The 22,238-nt window shown below is 37.5% G+C and overlaps 1 protein-coding gene across 2 annotated transcripts in view; it reads right to left on the reverse strand.

The window, feature by feature from the left end:
* Positions 1-22,238, reverse strand: part of cntnap2a (contactin associated protein 2a) — a 723,644-nt gene that overhangs the window by 318,431 nt on the left and 382,975 nt on the right. For both annotated transcript variants that reach the window (XM_022683450.2, XM_049485717.1), the window contains exons 6-8: positions 21,421-21,605; positions 16,441-16,584; positions 12,101-12,359 (exon numbers count right to left, since the gene is read on the reverse strand). In XM_022683450.2, coding sequence (XP_022539171.2) covers positions 12,101-12,359; positions 16,441-16,584; positions 21,421-21,605 — 588 coding nt within the window. The remainder of the gene's footprint in view (positions 1-12,100; positions 12,360-16,440; positions 16,585-21,420; positions 21,606-22,238) is intronic.

The raw sequence follows: 22,238 nt of genomic DNA on the forward strand, positions 1-22,238 counted from the left end.
GAAGAAGTTAGTTTGTTAGAGGTGTTAGGAGAGGTGTTAAGATAGCAAGGGACACTCCTGCATATAGTCACCTTATGAATTAAAATTATTAAAGTTATTGTTCTGCAATTAGATAGGCTACACTATTTTTTCCAAGGCTAAGAGGCAGTTTGGTGTGTGCATTTAATGTGAACCTCTGCCTCGCTCTACCTCCAGCTTTTACATGTCATGTGATCACAGCTTGCAGCACGATCCTTCTATTATTGCAAACAAGTAATCTGGTTTCACTTGACTGTTATGTGTTACTACAGCCCAATACATATATATTTATCATCGATTAAAAATAAATAAATAGATAAATACATAAGCAAGTAAATTGTGAATACACCCGAAAATCTCAATACTCAAAACACAGATTCTAATCAGTTTGTTTTAGAACATGCTGAACATTTTACATTGCTTCTAACAATGAATTGAATTATTCTGTAGAACAACAGATGCAGCATTTTATTGTGGTATAATTTTGAATGCTCAGCTTGCTCTGTATTTAAGTTATCCTCAATGCTGCTCTCATGCCACAGACTGGGTATGTCAAAGTCATGTGACTATACAAGTGGTAGTATGTTTTAAGTGGCTTTTATAAGGGAACATTATATTTTGCTATTATGTTTTTTACTGTTGGAACATTTCGATGAGGATTTGATAGAGTTCATTCATGAGAGCATACATGAGGTCCGGCACCGATGTTGAATAATTAGTTCTGCACCTCCAACTCAACCTAAAGGTACTGGATGGAGCTCCGTCCCTCCAGAGAATGCAGCGCCACTGCTCAAACAGAACATCCATTGTTCATTCTGCATGAATACACAGCACCAAGTAATGAAAAGCTTCAATACCACCTTTAAAGCTCCTCATAAACAAACCCTTCTGCCAGTCAAAATGGACATATTCCTGAACAGCCGTCAAGATTATTCAACTGTTTGGAATTCAGCGCATGGATCCGTTCCCTGGAAATGAACATCAGGCATCTCCAGAGAGGCATAAAGAAGAGCTGAGTTGCATCTCTTTCCACTTAATTCTATGCATGGCCTCCTCCGTCACTTAGAAACACCGCCTATGCAATATGCTAGAGCTCCGAAAAGCAATCTACGCCCGCTGCAATAAAGCCACCGTTAAGGGTTTTCTCGGAGAGCAAAAGTGCTATAAAAAAAGATTCAATTTGTGATTACATTTCCTTCTACACTGTGAACACAAACACACAGAAATGATGCATATCATTCTCTTATGTTCGTCCGGGCATCAAGGGATCTCCATCGGCTAAGTTTAGACTCTGGCAATGAGTCAGGCAGGGAAAGGTAATTTCATGTGCCAAAGGAAAGACATGCTCAGCACTTGGAAAACATTATATTAAATTGTGGCGGCTGCTGATTTACTGAATCCATCTGGTGTCCCACAAAGTGAAACTGTATTATACTATGGAGGCTCCGCCCATAAACACATTTAGGTTTAATTTAAGTTTGAAAAACTGCTAACCTTTCTGACCTTTTACTGTGATCAACCATTCGCTGAAACAAATCAGGGGATTGGCTGGATGGCATATTAACCTTTCTTAACAAACTTGTCAATGCATCTTCATGCAGGGCTTCTGTAATGTTCTGCACTGTCTCTCAAGTTAGGGAGGGACAATATATTGATATAGCAGTATATGGTATTGCCTCCATAGAGTACTTCAAATATCAATATTTTTTATAGAAAAATAGAAGTTCTAAACTTCCTAAGACTTGCCCCCCAAATTTTAGATACTAAAGTTACTGCTTTATTAATCCACATGGTGGTGTTAATCAAATTAATAAAGTAAGCCTGTGCATTTTATCAGTAAAATCCTCCACAAACTGAAAAGCTGCATCAAGTGATTCTGTTGCTTGTTTTATTCTGATTTAGAAAAGCACTCATTAAAACTGACTCAGCTTAATTTAGCCTAACTGTCCTGTTCTTCAGGTGTGATTCTGATCTAACACTTCTAGCATACTCAGTTGAAAGTGTATTTTTTTACGCTGTCACTGATATCTGTGAACAATGACAAAAGCCAACATGAATAGTTAGTTATTAAAAAATGCTAAAGCATCTTAAATGTCAAGAAATAACAAACTAAACAGAACAACAAGGTCAAGTGATCATTTTGAACAAAAACACATACTGTGATTAAATAAATAAATTACATTTTAAATTAAAACACTGACAGATCTCTGCTGATGCTGACAAGTATGAAAAGTAACGAGCAGGATCTAAGTTTAACAGTATTATTGTTTAATATGGGATCGCTAATTGGCAAACCTGTTTGTCCTTTTTTTTGCGCTATAACTGCTTAATTATGACTTGGATTCATAAGCGTTTATAATGATAATAATAATAATAATGTCTTATTTTAGAGTAGTAAACCAAATGAAACACTGTATACTCTCTTTGGTGGTTCTCAGCCTGGATTATGACAGGTTTGTGGTGATGCCATAATTTAAAAACAGTTTGATCTGATACCTGTTGGAGCAAGTGGCATCAAAAAGAAAATAAATAAATAAATAAGAAATAGACGTGCAAGCTTGTTGTTAGCAGCCTGTCAAACTCACATGATTGTGTGATGGAATAAGACTCTAAAAGGGCTGTTTAAAAATCTGGAGAAAGTAATCAGTCTGCAAACTAAACAGGGTTTGAAATGAATGCTGAATTAATGTCTAAGAATAGCTATGGGTGCGAATTGAATACAGATGTATGATTGCATGATCTGTACATGCATCTGTAAAGCTCAGTCATAAGCCATTACTAATCATGAGCCAGTCATGTACCTAGAGCGCAATGAACAGATCCTAGTGGGCTATATTTATACCTGACCCTCTCCAACCTGGATGAGTGGTGACTCAAAGGTTAAATCAAGAGCCCTTGAGGAGGTAAAAAGGGAAATCTAATTTAAACGGTCAACTGTGTGTATGTGTGTGTGTGTGTGTGTGTGTGTGTGTGTATGTCAGTTCAGCAAAATCAGTAATGAAGAAATAAACCCACAAAGTCTTCACTTTTCACCTTCCACTGGAAGGTCTGGCTCAAATTGAAAAGCATTACAATAGGGGAGATCCCTCCAGGGCAGGCTAAGCAAAACTCCATTCTCTACTATGATTATAATGCCCTATTGTTTTGCTTTATGGGCATGGCGAGGTGCCCGGGCTGCAAAGCCCCCTCAAATTACCTCAGAGAAGCAAATATTTGGGAGCGAAGCACAAAGTCGAGTCGAATTCATAAACGCCACAGGGCTCCATATATTTGAAGAGAAAACTGATTCAGTTATACATGTGGATCAATATGCGATAGAACAGTGTGGGAGGGCCACAGCAGTAGGCAATTCAGAGTCAGTCTCTTCCCAGGAGACTTCGAAACTGCCTTGAAGGCTTCAGTCCCTGACTGGCAAAGTCAGAAAAAGGCACGGCTGAGCGAGCGTAATAAGGAGAAAACAAAAGCCACCAAGCATATCAAATTCAAGGGTTTTTTATTTTTTTTTTGCCTCCCAAATTATTGCATTAACACGATGGAACAGGCCTGTGATCGGTGTGATTCATCAACCTGTCAGCAGCGTGGCTTGTCATTGTTGTTCTACAGGCCTGGGTTTCAGGAGTAGGAAATCTCTGGCAATTTTCAATCGCCCTGTCAATTTCGGTTTGTAATTGAATACGCGGCAATGCTCTCAGCACCCATTAGTTTCGCTCAGAGTGCCAGCGATTAAAAGACAAACAAACACATTACAACAAGCAGAATTGCAAAACATGGTAGCCACACACTAAGCCATTTCCATGCAAATTATTCATTTCCCATGTCCCTAAGGGACATTTTTTTAACGTGGGATTATCATTACAATCGCTGTATTGTATTCAGCAGTCAGCTTTCCACTTGTACATTCAGAAGAGAAAAAGTCACAAATAAATAAATAAATAAATAAACAGACAAACAAATAAATGTAAAATCTGAAAGGCTGTATCCTTATCTTGGCAGTATCTTAATAGCATGTTAAATTGCTATAGTAACAGCCCTGCCACAGCTAATTCATTAATACTAATTAGTGCCATTAGTGAAGGAGGTAAATCAGCAACTAGTTTTCAGGTTCTTCTGTGAGCTGAGAGCTGAAATCAAGAATGTCAGGGAGGATGAGCATCAGTTGACGATAAGATGCTACATGTGAGTCTATAACTGCCTGCCTTTTTTAAGCTTTGAAAGCTGTTGGAACTTGCAGAAGGGATGAATGATACTTCATCAGCAGTGTGTTCAAAATACAGTATAAGCAATACAATAAAAAATAATTCTTAACTAATATTCAAGTTTCGTAATGTTTATGAATATCTCTTCAACGTGCTATTGGCTACGTCTTAATTCTTACAATAAACTACAGTAAATACCAACAGACCTTGCTAGCACATGGATATACCTGCCAAAGGAAGGTCAAAGAAAGGACAACCGTGAACTAGTGAGTAAATATAATTTAAACACGCAGCTCTGGAAAAAAATAAAGAGTTTCTGAAGCAGTTCCTCTGATTTTGGAGTTCAGAAATCAATATTTGGTGGAAAAACCCTAATTTTTAATCACAGTTGAATGCATCTAGGCATGTTCTCCTCCACCAGTCTTACACACTGTTTTTGGATATGTTTATGCCACTCCTATTGCTAAAATTCAAGCAGTTCAGCTTGGATTGATTGCTTGTGATCATCCATCTTTCTCTTAATTTTACAAAGGTTTACAATTTGGAAAATTCAAAGAAACACATAATTTGTAAGTGGTCTGTTATTTTAACTTGGATATTGATTGTTCTATACTTTTTATTCTTTTATTACATTTATTTTTGGCAAAAAAAAAAAGAAAGTTTCACTTGCAAAGAAACTATTTTTTTTACTTTTGGCAGAAATGTGATACAGACATCAGTATTCCCACTGGAACTGAACTAATATATAGTTTGTTGCAAGATTAGATTTAGTAGAGCCTCTGTCATGCATCTTCTTCTTCTCACTTCCTAAAGCAATTTACACCTCAGGAGAAGCAGAATGGTCCTATGACCCCATCCGGAAAGGCAGATGGGCCAGCCATAAAGACAAGTGAAGACGAGCATCAACACATCACCACTGAAAGCTTTACTCTATTACCCAACTAGCCTTGAAACAGAGCCGTGATGTGTTGCCCGCTCTGCAGTCCTATATCTTTAGGGGAAGGTTAACTTTACGGCGGCCGAGGACTGAATCGTTTCCAGTTGAGTGCGAGCATCCGTTGGCCTATTATGTCCTTCTCCATTTGGAGACCAATAATCCATCACTTCATTGACACCAATAAAAACCAATATGCTATAATACGCTGTCCCTTCCACCGGGTTATCAGGACGCACTTTACTGTTACTTTTACGTCATTTAGAACCAATAAACCCATATTCAATCAGCAAGTCTATTAGCACCCCCACTGGCCTCTGTCGTCTGAGCTATTTACACATGTACTTTACTCAATGGACAACTCAAGGCTAAAGTAAATGAGGTAAATTAATGTCTCAATCAATGACTGACTTCATTTCTTTATTTCTCGCATATTCAAGGTAATAAGTGAATCTAATAATAAGCCAAAAAAAAATCTAATTGCATTTTTCCCCATTAAGCCAGACTCAGCTAGAGAGCCACCTCCTGCTGAGCTCTGAAATGAATGAACCTTTTTTTAATGTTCTGTACTCAAAAATACCTTGGTGATAGTTTTTGCATTTCTGAGGTTGTAACCAATAATGTGGGATGCAGATGATTTGGTCTGAATTAAAACCTAGAGACATCAATTTAATTTGCTACTAATCATTGTCATATCATTTCTCAATATGAAATATTGACTCTCAGGTCCTAAAACAGCAGTTCTTTCACTGTCTGTGGGTGGCTCCTAAAATTTGAATTTCCTACCTCAATCCCTCATCTTCTCTCTTCTTTTTTAAAATCCATTTAAAGAGTAACTAAACCCCCTGATTTTTTCTGACTCCGCCCTCAGCTCAAACTTGAAAAAGGGTAAAAAATGGGAGGAGTAGTTTGGGAGGCACACTGGGTGATGTATGGGTTTAGGGGTGGGGCAGGACGCAGAGCTGTTTGGATGAGCTGCAGCAGTGTGCCTCTGATAGCGGTGAGGCACACTGGGTGATGTATGGGTTTAGAGGAGGGAGAGCTGATTGGCTGAGCTGCAGCAGTGTGGCTCTGATAGTAGTGAGACACAGATGATTGGACGTCAGCAGGGAGGCAGTAGTATTGATTGACTCATTTGCATATTGCGATGTGTCTCAGGCCCGTAGCCAGGGGGATCGAAGGGTTCGTTCGCCCCCCCCCCCCCCCCCCCCCTGGCTATCTGGCTGTGTTTATGAATACCTATAGGTTCAATATAGACACCCAATATGCCATCCTTTCAGAAAATAAACATTTAGGGCGAAATATGCCTAGTTTATGAATGTTATGAAATATTATTTTCATATTTGCGTTTTTCGTACGTCCATATTTGATCGAATGCGGACATGTTATACACCATTCGAACCGTCTGCCTCTCCGGATTACGGAACTGTGTTTAGAGTTTAAATCTGCTTGTGTTTCGCTTTGTGTTTACCTCAGGACACTCCCCAACTCCCCAACCCCCTCCAGCGCTTCCCCCACACTCTTACCTTCAAAACGCAATCCAGTCACCAGTAATTCTCACATATATCCAAACAGTGCTTGAAATAATTTGAGGCAGAAAAAAATATCAACTTTAACGCGTTATTAAAAGCGGATTATTGGTCGCTCCACGAATCCACGCATATCTAATGAATCAGCAGACCCTCACAGACCAGACGGTATGCAAATGAGCTCTGTCAGCCAATCAGGCGCCAAATTCATATAAACACTTCAATTTATATTATTATTAATTCATGTTTAAGTTTTAATGACCATACCGATAGTGTAACTCATGAAGTAATTCTTATCTATTTATGTCAATAGTAGAGAGATAGACAATAAAGGACAGCAACATGAGAGACAGACAATGAAGGGCAGCAACAGAGACAATGGAACAAAGCAACAGACAACTGAGGTGAGCAACAGAGACAGACAAAGTCACATCACAGATGTAGGAAGTTTGAGTAACACTTACATTTATATCAAATTTATGTTAACAGTGGGGAGCAACAGACGAACAAATAAGGACAGCAACAACAGATTCACAACAAACTTATAATGAATAAAATATGTCTAAATTAAAAGGTTTGAAGTGTGCTCGTGTATTTAGGGGGCATTGGAGTAGAGAGCCAAATGAAGTCCACTTTTGGGGGAAAAAGACCCCCCCCATCACAATGCTGGCTACGGGCCTGTGTCTGCGTACTAAAATACACCAACACATCATCCTCATCTATAGCACAGTTGAACCTAAGAGGGCACTGCAATAAAAGCACTTTTTAAAGGATAGGAATTGTTTATAAAACAAATTATTTAAGCAGGACTGGTAAGTTTCATTACTTCAAAGGAACACATTTGAGCTCTTAATAGAAAAAAAAAATAGTGGTTTAGTGGCTCTTTAAAGACTTTTCTGTCTCATATTCTGCCCTTTCTCAATCTCTTTGTGTAGTATTGTTAATTGCATTAATAAAGTGACTGGAAAGCCTTGATTTTGCTGTCATTTCATGGCACTGGGATCTGGCGGCCACCACCTCAAGAGCATTATTATATATCATAATTATGTATGTTTGTTCTGTACTCCATCTTTCTGCTGCCAAAGTGTGTAAACATGGTTGGGAGTAACTTGCTCTGTTCTACAGGAAACTAACAAGCAGTAAATAAGAACATGTGTCTGAATGCCTCTATACAGTTTAATGCCTCCAAAAGCTCAATTTCACATTATTACATCAAATGGTTACATTGTCCGATACCTGGAACCATAGGCGTAGGAACCGGGGGGGATGGGTGGGACATGTCCCACCCAATATTAGAAACAGGTGGATTTGTCCCCCCCAAAAATTATATCAGTTCGCTCAGGTCAGCTGTACTATTAATGAGGAGACAGACCGGACCAATCACGGAGCCGGTTCAGGTATTTAGTCACGCCTCTCAGTAGAAACAGCCAATCAGCTTGCTGGTTTTGCGGCGCGCGGAGCAGAGGCAGTTTGCTGTTGGGGAAGCCCCGCCCCCTCGCTGTGAGATTTAGCAGCGGGATCGGGACGCAGCAGCTTCAGCTGATTTTAAAACAGATCTGGATATACGGAGATTTTTCTAAAAGAAAGGTAACGATAGGCTAACCACTTCAACTGTGATGATATGTTTCTGATAGCTGGTTAAAAATACACGTCTCTGAATCAGCACACAGTTTAAACCCACTGTGATTAATAAACTGCAGCTGTGTTTGTGTGTAAGCTTATCTTTGGAATTAGCTAGATTGGGAGTCAGGGTTAAAAGAAAAAAATAAAATATATATGTAATGTTTCCCTGTACCTGATCAGCTAATCACTTTAATTTTCAAACTGTTTATTCATTTAGGATTACAGGACTTACTGTGAGCTATAATGAACGAAAATTGATTTAACTAACTAGTTAACTAGAAGCTGGATGTAGATGATCGCCAGAATTTAGTACAGTACTTTAAGTTGGTAGTTTAAAGCAGTTACTTAACCCCGATCACTGCCCTAAACTAGTGTTTTCCACCTGATCAGCTAATAAACAGTCATTTACTGAGTTTACCTGTTAAAATCCTTTAGCCCCCTATGGAGCCTAAATTAATCATGTATATCCACCAGAGGAAGCTCTAGAATATGCAGAACAGTTTTAATATGCAGTAGAATATATAAGAACTGGGTTGAGAAACACTGCTGTAATGTGACTTCTGTTCATTTGTAGTTCACAGTAAGACCACATGTCCTGACGTTTATAAAAATCTCTATGAAACGTAAAGTTACATTCTTTTACATAAAAGGACACCATCTTAAGAAGAGCTCTCAGTAGAAAAAAATAAAAGTGCAGGAGAAAATGTAAATATACAACAGAATTGACATGCCAATACATAATAATCATAATAATAATAATAATAATAATAATAATAACAATAATAATAATCTGTTATATTATTTTAAATATTAGGTGATAACTCAGACATTGCTTGCATAATTTTTCTAACAACAGTAGCTGTAATGTGGAGTAACATGTTTAGGTTGTAAAATCACCTTATAATAATAATTTACTTTTAATTAAAAGTAATTTCCACAAATGTTGTTCTAGGAAACTATTGGGTGGGCTTGGGTTCATATTGGCAAATGTGTCCCCCCCAATATCAAGCCCGCTCCTACGCCCTTGCCTGGAACAGCGACTGCCAGGCAACCACCAGAGATACCACAGCAACCACCTCTCGATTGCATTGTGAAGCTTGTGCAATCTCCTGTAATACCAATCAATCAGATTTTAACCACCAAGCAACTGCTCAATCTAAGCTGTGCTGTACAACTAAGATAAAAAAAAAAAAAAACACAACACCACAGCAACTGATTAGCAACACTCTAGCAACAATTAATCACCTGGAATATCTTATCAACCACCTAGCAACCAACTACTTGAGATAACATAAAAAACAGTTTTTATGGCAGCTACTGGCACTGGCCAGTCACGATAACTATATGATAACACATTGTTCCAAAAATAGTTGTGATAAGCAACAGCATTATCTTTTAAGAGACTTTTTAGCCACAGACTAAATGATTACCAAATGTTTCGCACTATAAGGAGCACTTAAAAGAGGTGAGTATTATCAGTCTGTAGTCTTCTTCTGCTAGCGGTTAGCTGCTAATGCTAATGCTCCAGGGTTGGTAGAAATCTGGAAATCTAAGTTTATTCTAAATTAACAGATGCACTCAAAACTGTCAACATAGAATATAAATATGTTCTTTATAAGCAACTTATATAAATATTTATTTAACACTTTAATTAAAGTGCAGGAACTACAGTAACAGTAACTCACAGGCATGTCCAGACATGTGCAGCAAGAATATACTGAATCTGCAGGAGGCTTTTTCAATTGGTATATAGACTTCAATTGACACATTTCTATGCATGGAGCGCCATCCAGTTATTAACTGCCTCCACCATGCTGGGGATTGGTTTGGAGTTGCTTTTCTTTTCTTGATAAAAGATTCCTAAAAGCTGGAGTCCAATTAGCCTCAAGGTTAACAATGGAACAGTATCCAGCCTCACTCATAATGGCCTATTAGCACATGGGACCGGTGATGAAGGCTTTTAGTTCACACTCTCCCTCACAGTGGAAAGGGCACTTCGAACTCCACAAAAGGGTATAATTTAAAACGAACAGAAAGCAACCACTTTCCACCTACTGTTTCTTTATATTTATTATTGTAAAATGAGTGCGTATTAGACAGTTAGTGAGAGAAAATATCAGTGAAAAGCTGATGCTGTTAATTGTCTGGATACAAATGTTTTTATGAACCATACTTTCAGTTTACAAATGTTTTAACTGAAGTTTGCAAAGTGCATTAAAATACTGTTGATAATAAGATTTCATAAGAGAGTTCAAGAGTTCATGCTTGCAACTTGCAAAACAGAACATATCGCATTTTTTGTCCAAAAAAATCCTTTAATTTTACCAAAAATTGTCAGTGTGCCTTATGAGAAGAAGAAGCTGAAGAACATCAATTATACAGCAGTTTCTGTGAAGTTTCTTCAGCACCGAGGCTGGAGCTGTATTAGCATTAGTTGCTAACTGCACTAAACGCTAGCTCTTTCGCCATTTAGAGGTGAGTATATCAGACTGTAGTCTACGTTTTTACCGTGTTAAAACAAGCTACGTAGAAAGAACAATCAGTGAACACTCAGTGTTCCATAGTGTAGCACATTTGGACGGCATTTACCATCGCTACTGCTGTTGCTAACCACGCTAAATACTAAAATACTGGAAATCTAAGCTTACTTTCAGCAAAACAAAGTGCTTTACTCACACAAGTAAAACGCTTTCAGTAGATAAATCTGTGTAAATTAGCATCCAGTGCTTGTTTGACTTTTTTTTTAAGAATTACAGTTTTGTTTTCTTAGGTGCCCCCACTAACAACACCTGCTGAATTAGAAGGGAAACATGGCGACACCCTTGTTCCTTACTATTGTCGCATAAAGGTGGCAAACTTCTGCCGTATTGTTATCTTGGCTGTGGAAAACACAGGTGCGCCATTGACTGATTTAAAGACTGACAACAGTCACCTGTCAGACGTTCATTGCTTTTTTGGCAATGCAGGTGTGCCGAACACACTCAACGCATATACACCTCCATTCGTTACACAAACACAGGATGTGCAGCAGTGCACAAACCCAAAATCACCAAAAACAGAATAGAAAGTAAAATACTATTGTTGTTACTGTAAATTACCTGCTTGCACTTCTTCACAACGTGAACATGCAGATCAGAAAGTAAGCAAGCAGTCGTGTGAAAAGGCTACTGGAACAGTTACCCTCTGTGGTCAGAACTGTTCTGAAAAATTATTGTCATTTACACTGTGTGTCAAATTTTCTTCTTAATTCATTTTATTTAATTTACATTACTTTGTAGAAATCTGTTTTACTTTGAAACAAAACCCGTTTTTCTTTTATTTAAACTATTGTTTAAAAAACAATTTATATTTATCATGAATCTATTTAATAAAATGAGAAAACATCCAATGGGATGAATACTTTTTTTCCCTAACATATCATTTGATCATTTGTAAAGGCCTGGAATTCCTGAAAGTGGTAATTCTGTCTCTTATATTTCTTTTTTTTTTTTTTTTTTTTTAGCAATAATGTGGTTTAATTAATGCACTGTATTCATGTGGAAATGGTGTTCACAATAGAATAGAATAGAAGTCCACTCAGTGCATCAGCTTACTGTTGGCAAATTACATTATAAAATGCATTCATTACACAATTATAAGAGCAATAATTAGAGTTTTCTAGTTCAGTTTTGCGGCTTCGTAGCGGATATCCAAAAGAGCTCGATTTGACTTCACACCATGTTTCCGTAAGAAAAACAGGAAAACAAGTTGATGCAACCTGATGAAGTCAGGGGGAAATAGTAGGACCAGGCCCTGCCTACCTGATGCAATGTCGACGCGTGAGTTTTTCTGCTGGGTGACGTTGATGTGAGCCGTGACTTTTCCATCATTCAGAGAGATCTCCAGCATGCCGTCGGCCAGAGAGCTGAAGAGGAAAAGGCCGTTTGGGTTCCATGTTCGAAACTGGAAGCCCACGGAGATCATGTTGTGCTCCCGCCTGCCTGAGAGCTGCAGGAAGCTGGTGGCGTTGAAGAAGACGGGGAAGGTGTGAGTGTCCACGCAGGAGAATGTCAGGTTGCGCTACGAGAACAAGTACAAGAAGAAGATCAGAGGATTAGAAGATTAGAAGTGGTGACTGAAAGAGAGACGGTTGGTGTTATTGGTGGGCTCATTATGAAACTTTAATATATTGGAAAGAATAACTGGCAAATTTTACTTTAGCCACTCTATTAACTTTTTTTTTTTTGTATCTTCGCGCATACAGACAAAGGCACAGGTGTGTGTGTGCATTGTGTGTGAGTCACAAGGGAGGGGAGGATGAGATAACCGCCTAAGCAATGATTGGCTAAGGTATAGTAAGATTATGTCTTCAGCCAATCAGATGAAATTGTCTCACCTTAGCCCATGTCTGTCTCGTGTTTTTCCCTCATTTGGTCCCTTGTGCTCCTGTCATGTGTTCCCAGCCATGTGCTACTGTTGTGTTTTGATCCCTGTCTCCGCCTTAGCTCCGCACTAGCCATCAGTGTTGTCACCTTGTGTCTTGTTTGTAACCCCGCCCCCTAATTACCGGTCCTCACCCTCCTTGTGTATAAATAGCCCTTTGTATGAGTGTTTCTTGTCGAGTCTTTTGTATCTTTGTCCTCTGTATGTACGTGTATGTATTGGCTTTGTAGTTTGAGTTTGTTGAAACTCTGTATTCTTAGTGTTATTCTAGTTATCCAGTTCTTATTTGGTTAGTTAAGCTTTGTTAATAATAATTTAATTAATATTAAATATATCTGCACTTACGTCCACCCTTCTCATTCGTGACAAAAATAGGTGGGTGGGTGTTTAGAGCGCATGCATAGTGGCGGGTGTTTACAGCCCATAGCGAGAGATGGAGAGTGAGGAGGACTCCAGTAGCAAAACAGCCTTTTCCAGATGAAAATACCGACACTATTTCAAACTCACTGAGGTAATAGTGCACAGTCCCAGGATGAAAAGTTTGTCACGGACAAACCTCTATGCAGGTCCTTGTCTTAGCTGTCGTGCACTCTATTCATCTGGCTTATGAAACAAGCTCTGAGAAGGTGGGGGCCGGGGGGGTGTAACGCAATAGTTACTTTTACTGGTAACTAGTTAATTTTATAGTGCAGTAACTCAGTTAGTAACTCAGTTACTTTTTTGGAGAAGTAATTAGTAACTATAACTAATTACTTTTTTCAAAGTAACGTGCCCAACACTGCCTATAACGCTCAGAGCCTAGAGTTTGAATGAAATACTAAGGAACAAGGGTCACGTGGGGAACACACTCACAGGCACATGTGGGAGAAAGACAAGCACAGAGAAGGTACATAAACACAGAGAAACATGAGCACAGACGGGAAACACAGAGAAACAGGGCAAGGATGTGACACATACAGAAAAAATCTAAACTGCAAAAAAAGAATCAAACTACAATCGTGGTGACTTCATAACTTTACATGAAATTGAAATGGTTTTCACAAGTCCGTGATTAATTATTCTCTCATCCTTTGAAGAACAGAGGAACTGCTGCCAATAAATGTATTCTACATTGACTCATACAGTTACGCAAGAAAGACTCTGCAGGCCTCAAATTCTAATCAAGATATATTAGGTTTTAATTCCCGAACGCAGTGTTTGCAATGCATATTTAAACCACGAGGCTGCAATTCAATACGAAACACGCGAGGGATGAATGTTTTGCAACGGCCAGCGAGCAAATCAATGTCTGAATGGCCCTGTTGAACGAGTGCAGCGCAGCTATGGGTTCTCTCATGTGAAACCTGGGCTTACAGATAGCTCTTGGAAACTGCAGCTACAGCATGTTCAAACCACAGCGTAGATTTTTGGACCTCGAGGCGTAAAAAAAAAAAAAAAAAGAGAAAAGAGTGCAGAGAGGCAAGGTCGAGCGCCTTTATTCATAACTCTCTCCAGCTCTTCGCCTTTCTAAATGGTAATTCTGAGTCCTTAAATGCACTTCAGTCCTGTTTCAAATATAGAGAACTTCATCAATCTCATCATAACAAAATGGAAAAGTGTATCCAGCCATTTCAAAGTACTTTGCGTGAAACGCTGTGGTGCCAGTGTGGACTACAATCCACATATTTCCCTGAATCTGATTGTAATGTGAATAATTAGTCGGACTCTTTGCTGTTTAAAAAAAAGGTATTTCAAAATAAGACAAGATAAATGAGACTGAATTTTTTTTTAAACAGTGGTTAAAAATGCTGGCACCAGGTCATTTTAACTGCTTTGGTTTTGTTCATCAAAAACGTTTTTTTTTTTTTTTTTATAGAGCGTTTTCTGTCTCCCTTTCAAACAACACAAGCATGTCTGATAGATTCGTCCAAAACTTTTCCCCCATCAAGTTTATAAAGCATGGGGAAATCAATGCCAGGCTAATTTAAATCTCATATATCAAACTTTCAGAGCGTGCCCACATAATTGTAACTAAATATCTCGAGGAAAGAGACATATTTCACTTTTAGAGTAAACAAGGCTCTAAATGACAAGTGTATTTGATATATAAGTAGGCTGTCACATTAAAGCAGTTACGGGAATGAAGTCATAATCAGACAGACAGTTCCACTTCTAAATGCTAATTGGCTAAAGGCACACTGAAATATGCTTTAACATCAAGCAACAAGCCATGAGAGGCTGTGTTACAGGTACTTAAACGTTTTTATACATTTATATATAGCAATAATCAACTTAAATGTAAAAATGTAGTGCAGTAAATGTGTTATGAGCAGAGAAAAGGGTCACACTCTGTCTGTGTGTGATGGCATAGCTCACGTTCTTTGGGATCTTCATAGTGAGTCTGATGTTTGAGTGGAAAAGGAGATGCTATCATTAGCATAGCTAGAAATGCTAACCTCTTGTATTATAGCTTGTATTTGTCCTCATCACATTTGTTTTCTACTATTCAAATACTCAACATAATTTATCCTTAATTTAATCATTACAGTTATGTGTTAAATCTCTTAATATTAATTTCTAAGCATCGGAACTTAGTAAAACAGTCACTGTTAAAAATATGGGTTATGCATTTAAATAAGTAGCCATATTGGTACAATTATGAGGTCTGGTTCTGGGATATTTGGGTGTTATGTTCGCCACCCCTGCCTTAAATGGTCTAAAGAGCAGCATAACTGTATATTAAGACCACAATGGTCCTAGTGACATGAAGTAACACACAGTATAATACATTAAGCATTAAAACTGAAAAAAGTTAATAGTAATATTTTGTGCTGCCTGTTTTTCATGTTCTTAACTTGTTCAGACCTGAATTATGTTGCAGTAATGGAAAAATATAGGAATGCTGTTTCCTGTCAAAATAAGATACTCACGTACTAATACAAAATCTATGTAAAATAAATCCAATTAATTTAATAAGACTTTGTTCAAAATAAGATACTACTATCCTAATACAAAATCTGTATAAAAATAAATCCAATTAACTAAAGTTTTTATTCCTAAATATTATAAAAAAGTGTGCTAAATCACAGAAAATTTGTGCAAATGAGCTTGTATTGCTTTGCATTATTTGTTCTCTACTTCTGACATGCCCTAATGTAGCAGGTTTCATTTCCCAGTACAGTGGGATGGGCTAAGCTACTGTTTCATTGGCTGATTTATCTTTGATTGATCTTTTCTGAACAACAGGTCTCGATAAGTGTTCGGTGTAACAAAACTTTTAAAAAAGGCAAATACATGTTGTCCATTGTAATTGACGCAGGGTCTAAACGGGTTAAACAATAAATATTACAGAACTGAACTGTTGAGCATATAATAGATTGTGTATATATATTGTGTATTTGAAATGGGTTCAAACACACCTCAGGTAATCAGCAACAATCAACACATAGATGCACAGAGTATATGTGCCCATCTGCTGTTTTGCAAAGTGACTGTTATATACTTTAGCAGCCATAGCCTACTTTTAACAAGCTAAAATAATATATTACTTAGTGGTAAAACACTTCATTGTGAATGTATTAATTATAAATGGCATAATTTCACCATATTGTATTTTCATTCTTGCCACTTGAAATTGCACATCCCATATGGTAAAATCACTGTAACTCATTGCCTCTCACTGCTTATTTCTTTACCTGAAAAAAGACAGAATCTACAAAAATAAAAGCATATAACTCACAAAGCTGGAGGTGTCCAGTTTTTTTCTTCTGGCCAGGTCAGTGATGTTTTCTCCGTTGTAGTTGATGCTCTCCATGCAGCCTTTGAAGTTTCTCCGGCCCCCTGAGATTGGCTTGCCGGAGTAGGGCATTCCTCCGAAACTCAACTGTAGAGAAAAGCAAAACTGTTTTCAGGAAAACTTTCCAATATAAGACTCCTACTCTTATTTCTAACCGTCTCCAGGTTAGAATAAACACACGAGTGAATGCAAACAGGTACAGCATGCTCAAACAGACATCAAATATATAATACATGAGTTTTTTGTTTATTTGCAAGCAGTTTTTAGATAAGCTACACTGTTGTAAAATTTTAGGTTTTATCGATAATACACTTTTTTTTTTTGAAAATTGTTTGATGTATTTGAACTATTTTTTAAGTTTTTAAGTTTTTTCATCCAAAAATAATCATAACTACAGTATATAGACAAAAAAAAAATCCTTACCAATCTCATAACTGCAAAAATGTTCTAGGTTAGCTAGCTATTATTGGCCAGTTCTGCCTATTGTGTAGTTTCCTTTCTCTCTCTGCCAATCGTGTTACGGAAATTCAAAACACTTCAGCTCCTGCTTTAGATGAACACTTAAACTTTATTCTCACAAAAAATCATCACCATCATAAAACATTATTTATTATCCTTAACAGTGTTGACAAAAAAAAGCAGTTTTGTTGAATTAGGCTAAATATTTAATTAGCATCTCAAAATAACAACTGAGGGTCCTGTTTTAGGGATCTATAGCGCACCGGTCATTTGCATAAACAATGTGCCTTGCACGGCTAGAAACAAGGAAAAGGCATGAACTAATTTTCTTAATAAGTCGTGGGGGTGTTTTGGGCGTAACATGGAATAAAATTATCAGTGTGGCAGTTGAGTCTGACTTTGGCATGTTGATATTTTAACAGCACAGCGCTTTTGTGCATTTCAGCACAAAAAAGGAAACAAAAGAAAACTAATCTGCTCGTTCATACCAGCAGCTCATTTAAGAAAACAGTAATGTTATTTTATTAATTTATTGTTGATGTAAAGGCTGGATTTGCGTGGTGCAGCATGTTTATTTGTATGCGTAATGAACAGGGGTGTTGTCAGGGTTTTAATCGGTCAGTGGAGCTCCTGTGTTTTCCATCACCAAGATAGAAACATGTCAGATATTTACCTGAACGCATCTTACTTCCAGACCACCACACCCATCAGTATTAATATATTACTAAACTCTAACGCTATTTTACCAGCGGGGGCGCAAGGCTTGGAAATAGACCGTTGACAGGGGTGTAAGATAGCAACAAGCATCGTGATGCTCCTTGCGCAGGGTGTACAATAGGGCCCTAAGTATTTCAAAACATTGACTTAGTATCTCAAAAGGACAATTTAATATCTCAAAATATTGACTTAGCATCTCAAAATGACAATTTAGTATCTTAAAATATTGACTTAGTATCTCACAAGAATGATTTAGCATTTCAAAATAATGTCTTCAAATTTCAAGGTAATAAAAATGATAATGATAAAAAATTACTTTTTTTATTTTTTATTTTTATTTATTTTAGGTGGTGAGAATGGGCTTCCATATCAATGTCTTTGCCACTGCTTATCATTAATGCTGCAAAAACATTACTTTATGCTCTCTTTTTAATTCCTATTGGTTTCTGTAGGCCTCCTTTACTGGCTACCTTACTGAACCAATAACTGTGTAATAAAATTCTAAAGTTAGAGGGGTTAGAAGAGTGTGGCACTGTGACACCGACGTAATCCCCAACCCCAATTCACTGCAGTAGCAACTTTTAATAAAGTGATGCTCATCTTCCCAGTATTGTGTCGACACACGACAGCTGTCTAATTAAAGCCACACTGAATTATCAGTCAACCAAACCGTTATATTAATGAGCATTCAGATTTTATTGAACTCGATAAAGACTCGATAAGGTGATATTAAAGTCCTACTTCAGTCAGCAGAACACATTCGCCGCCACTAACTGCGCCCGCTTTAGCAGAACCCAAAGCCCACCCGTTCGACATCTCACATTGATCTGTTTTCTGCTCAGTTAATTAGACACTTTTCCTTTAATTGGAGTGCATTTGTCCTGAACCGTCCCAGTCGTACTCCGCGCTGTTGTTCATGAATGTTAACGGCGCCCGAGCCGCATTCAGCAGACAATAAAAGCATCGCAAATCCGCTGCTTTCACAAGATATTTCCACTCGTAGCTGAAAATCAATTCTCTGTACATCCCACCACTCAGCACATTAATATGCATTATTACTGCATGATCACATTAACACCCCGCTACACTGTCTTAATGTGGATTAATACCATGCTAAGAAAAGAATGTCATTTCCAGCAGCATATAAAGCAAAAAAAAAGAGCAAAAAGGATGAAGATCTGATCACAAACAGGGCTGACATTCTGATCAAAACATTTCGATGTGCTGTACAGTTTAATGCAAAGAAGACAGACATTAGGCGTTTTAATATGTTTTTATATATGCATAACTGATATGACTATGATTAATTACCTCAGTGTTTGGCAGCAGTATCACTAACGTTGCTTCTACTACTATAACTCTCAATAAGTGCCTTAAACAGCACTGATGCTACACATGATATTACACGGGGTAAGTCAACATCTCTTAAGATCAATCAGGATCTCCATGTGTCCAGAAAAATGTGGTGACCTTAAAATAATAGAGATGTATTTCTAATGCACACATCTTAAATGTACTTACAGTACATTTCAGTTCCACTTAAAAATTATCCCCAAAATAGTAACAAGTTCATGGACAAGGTGAGCTATTGAGCCTCTAATGCCACTAATTTGAGTTTTGATTGTCAGAACCTGGGAAATACCATTTTTACTATTGTAAGCTGCACTCGAACAACCAATAAAATGATTTTTATAGGTGGGAAACTCAAAATTCTAGATTATATTTAGGCTTACGTGATGTGATATATAACACAACTGTTTTTAAATAATATTTCATCCTGACTATAAGGAACTTATTTGATTTTATATTTTCCAATGTTTGTAGACCAATCAATGTCATTGTTTTTGAATATTCTACAGATCTACATGCTTAGTGGGCTGGTCATATGACAGGCACTTGAACAGAGGGAAGTCTTAATTGACTTCTGATATAGAAGTTTGCACTCCCTTGAAATTCCACTGGACTCCTGGAATTGAACTTGTGGCTTGGGACTAAGTTTCAGTAAAACCTCCACTGTGTTTGAAAAAGTTTTTTTTGATTTTACCTAATTGAAAAACTTCTGGAATATAATCAAGAGGAAGATGGATGATCACAAGCCATCAAACCAAACTGAACCACTTGAATTTTTGCACCAGGAGTGGCATAAAGTTATCCAAAAAGCAGTGTGTAAGACTGGTGGAGGAGAACATGCCAAGATACATTAAAACTGTGATTAAAAACCAGGGTTATTCCACCAAATATTGCTTGATTGACTCTTAAAACTTGAATATGAATATGAACTTGTTTTCTTTGCATTATTTGAGGTCTGAAAGATCTGCATATTTTTTTGTTATTTCAGCCATTTCTCATTTTTTGCAAATAAGTGATTTAAATGACAACATTTTTATGTGGAAGAAATGGTAGAAATGTTGTCCATAGTTTTGAAGAATAAAACAACAATTTACATTTCACTCAAACATATACAGGTACATTGCAATTAGCAAAATCAGAACAACTGATTCATAATGATAATTAATAATGATTATATGTTTATAAAATAATACACTCGGTCTGTAGATGCTCAGTTATGTGTTTATAAAATTAATGTTCTATATGAATGCAATCTTCCAACGAGCATGTAAACGCAACATGAGATTGCATTGTTTTGCTACTCATGCCTTATTTAAACAGTTTGTAAGTTTTACACTTGTGTCATGTTTGCGTTTTTCCTGATCTGTCTGTTTTGCTTATCAGGTGCTCTTTAACATATGCCTCTGTTTAGTTTGTCATTTCTCCACCTTTGTCTCCACCCTAGCCCTGCCTTGTCATTAGTGTTCACACTTGTGTCTCATTTGTTACCCAGACCCCTTGTTATCTGCCCAGGTGTTTCTTGTTTGTATTTGTGTATAGGCAAAACCTTTGTTTCAGTGTTTCTTATTTGATTGTGTGCTTTTTTTCCCTTAATCATTTGTTAGAAATGGAAACCTGTTGTTGCAATTAGTCTTTAGTAAAAAGCTCACATATATACTAATGTCTGACACGGCCTACAGATGAATAATATAATGTAAGCTCCAAATGTCTGTTCTTAATCTAAAAGAGCCTATAAAAAATATAAATGTGTACCTCCCATAGAGTTTTGCTGACATCATGTTAAGATCACAGGTCTCATAAAGCAGTAAAAAAATGTAAGTAAAAAAAAAAAAAAAACAACATTTTACATTTTTTGGGCTGTTTTGGGTCTGAAGACCTAGCTCTAAAAGTAACAGTTTTCCATTTGATGCTGGGTAGGACAGGGTTAATAAGAGTGTGTGGGCACCGTGGCCGATGTGTGAAGAAGACTGGAGTTTGAATTGACTTTAGACTCCTCAGTGAGTTCAGGGATAATTAGAACACATCTATCAGAACTCATCTATTTTCAGCAGGAGGAGAGAAGTCGATATGAAGGTTTCACAGCTAGTGTCACATCACTCACGCAGCCGCAAACACACACACACACACACACACAAACACACACAGTAGATAATTAGAAGAATATTATTTGTCGTAAAAAAAAAACATATTCCAAATTCTGCTTATTTTAGCATGACTGCAGTTTTAAAATGCTCCCCTTTCATTACTGTTCTGTAATTACAATAAATGCCCCCTCTCCCCTCCAAGCTGTGTCCAATACTGAATTAAATATGAAATTAAATTATAAATTAAATATTTAGCACTCATGAAAAGCCATTAGTCCCGCAGACTGTCCAGACGGATGAGTGAGCCTCATACCTCGTAGTCCAGGTCGAGATGGTCAAACTCGCCGTTGGTGCGGAAATGCTGAGTGTGCTGGTCGAGGGTGAAATTGACATTTCGTCTGTAGCGCTCGATCACCACCGAGTGCCAGTGATGGTCATCCAGAAGGCTGCCACTGGTCACTGACGTGTGGCCCAGGATGGAGCCGTACTGATTGCTGCCTGAATCACATGGAAAAAAAAGACAAATGAAAATTTACAATGCAGCTCAACAGATTAGGAGATAAAGTGACAGAGCATCAATGATTTATTATGAATTAGTTATTAGAAGAGATTACACAGAGGTTGATAGTAAATCTGTCAAAAAATTGGTCCACTTCCACTAGTTGGTGCTGTGGGCCACAGTTGGTAAGTCATGGGCAGTGTCTGAAGTGTAGTGGTGAAAACATACGAGTGTGCATAACCTAAATATGATAGTATGATAAATATGATTATCTGTTATTTATTTATTTATTTTTTTTATTTAAGAGGAGCTCAAAGACTTTACTGGCCAGTTTACATCAGACTGTCCGTGTAGACTACTTCTGTGGACATAGTGTCTGAGGCTGAAATGTAATAAAATACAGAAAAACACACCACTATACTGCACACTTCCTGACTCAAACCACAGAATCTGCCTCAGTGTTGAACACTACTAGAGAAATAATGTAATGTACTAGTGTTGTGCAGCGTCAATGACAAGAAAAACTCCCTCAAAGCTGAAGTAAAAATCATGGGAGGAACCATGACTGATAAAGGGGTACCCATCCTCCTCTGGTCGAAACTGCAAACTTTCAAATTATTGAAAAATAAAAA

Source organism: Astyanax mexicanus, chromosome 1 (assembly GCF_023375975.1).
Source record: "Astyanax mexicanus isolate ESR-SI-001 chromosome 1, AstMex3_surface, whole genome shotgun sequence".
Taxonomy (NCBI): Eukaryota; Metazoa; Chordata; class Actinopteri; order Characiformes; family Acestrorhamphidae; genus Astyanax; species Astyanax mexicanus.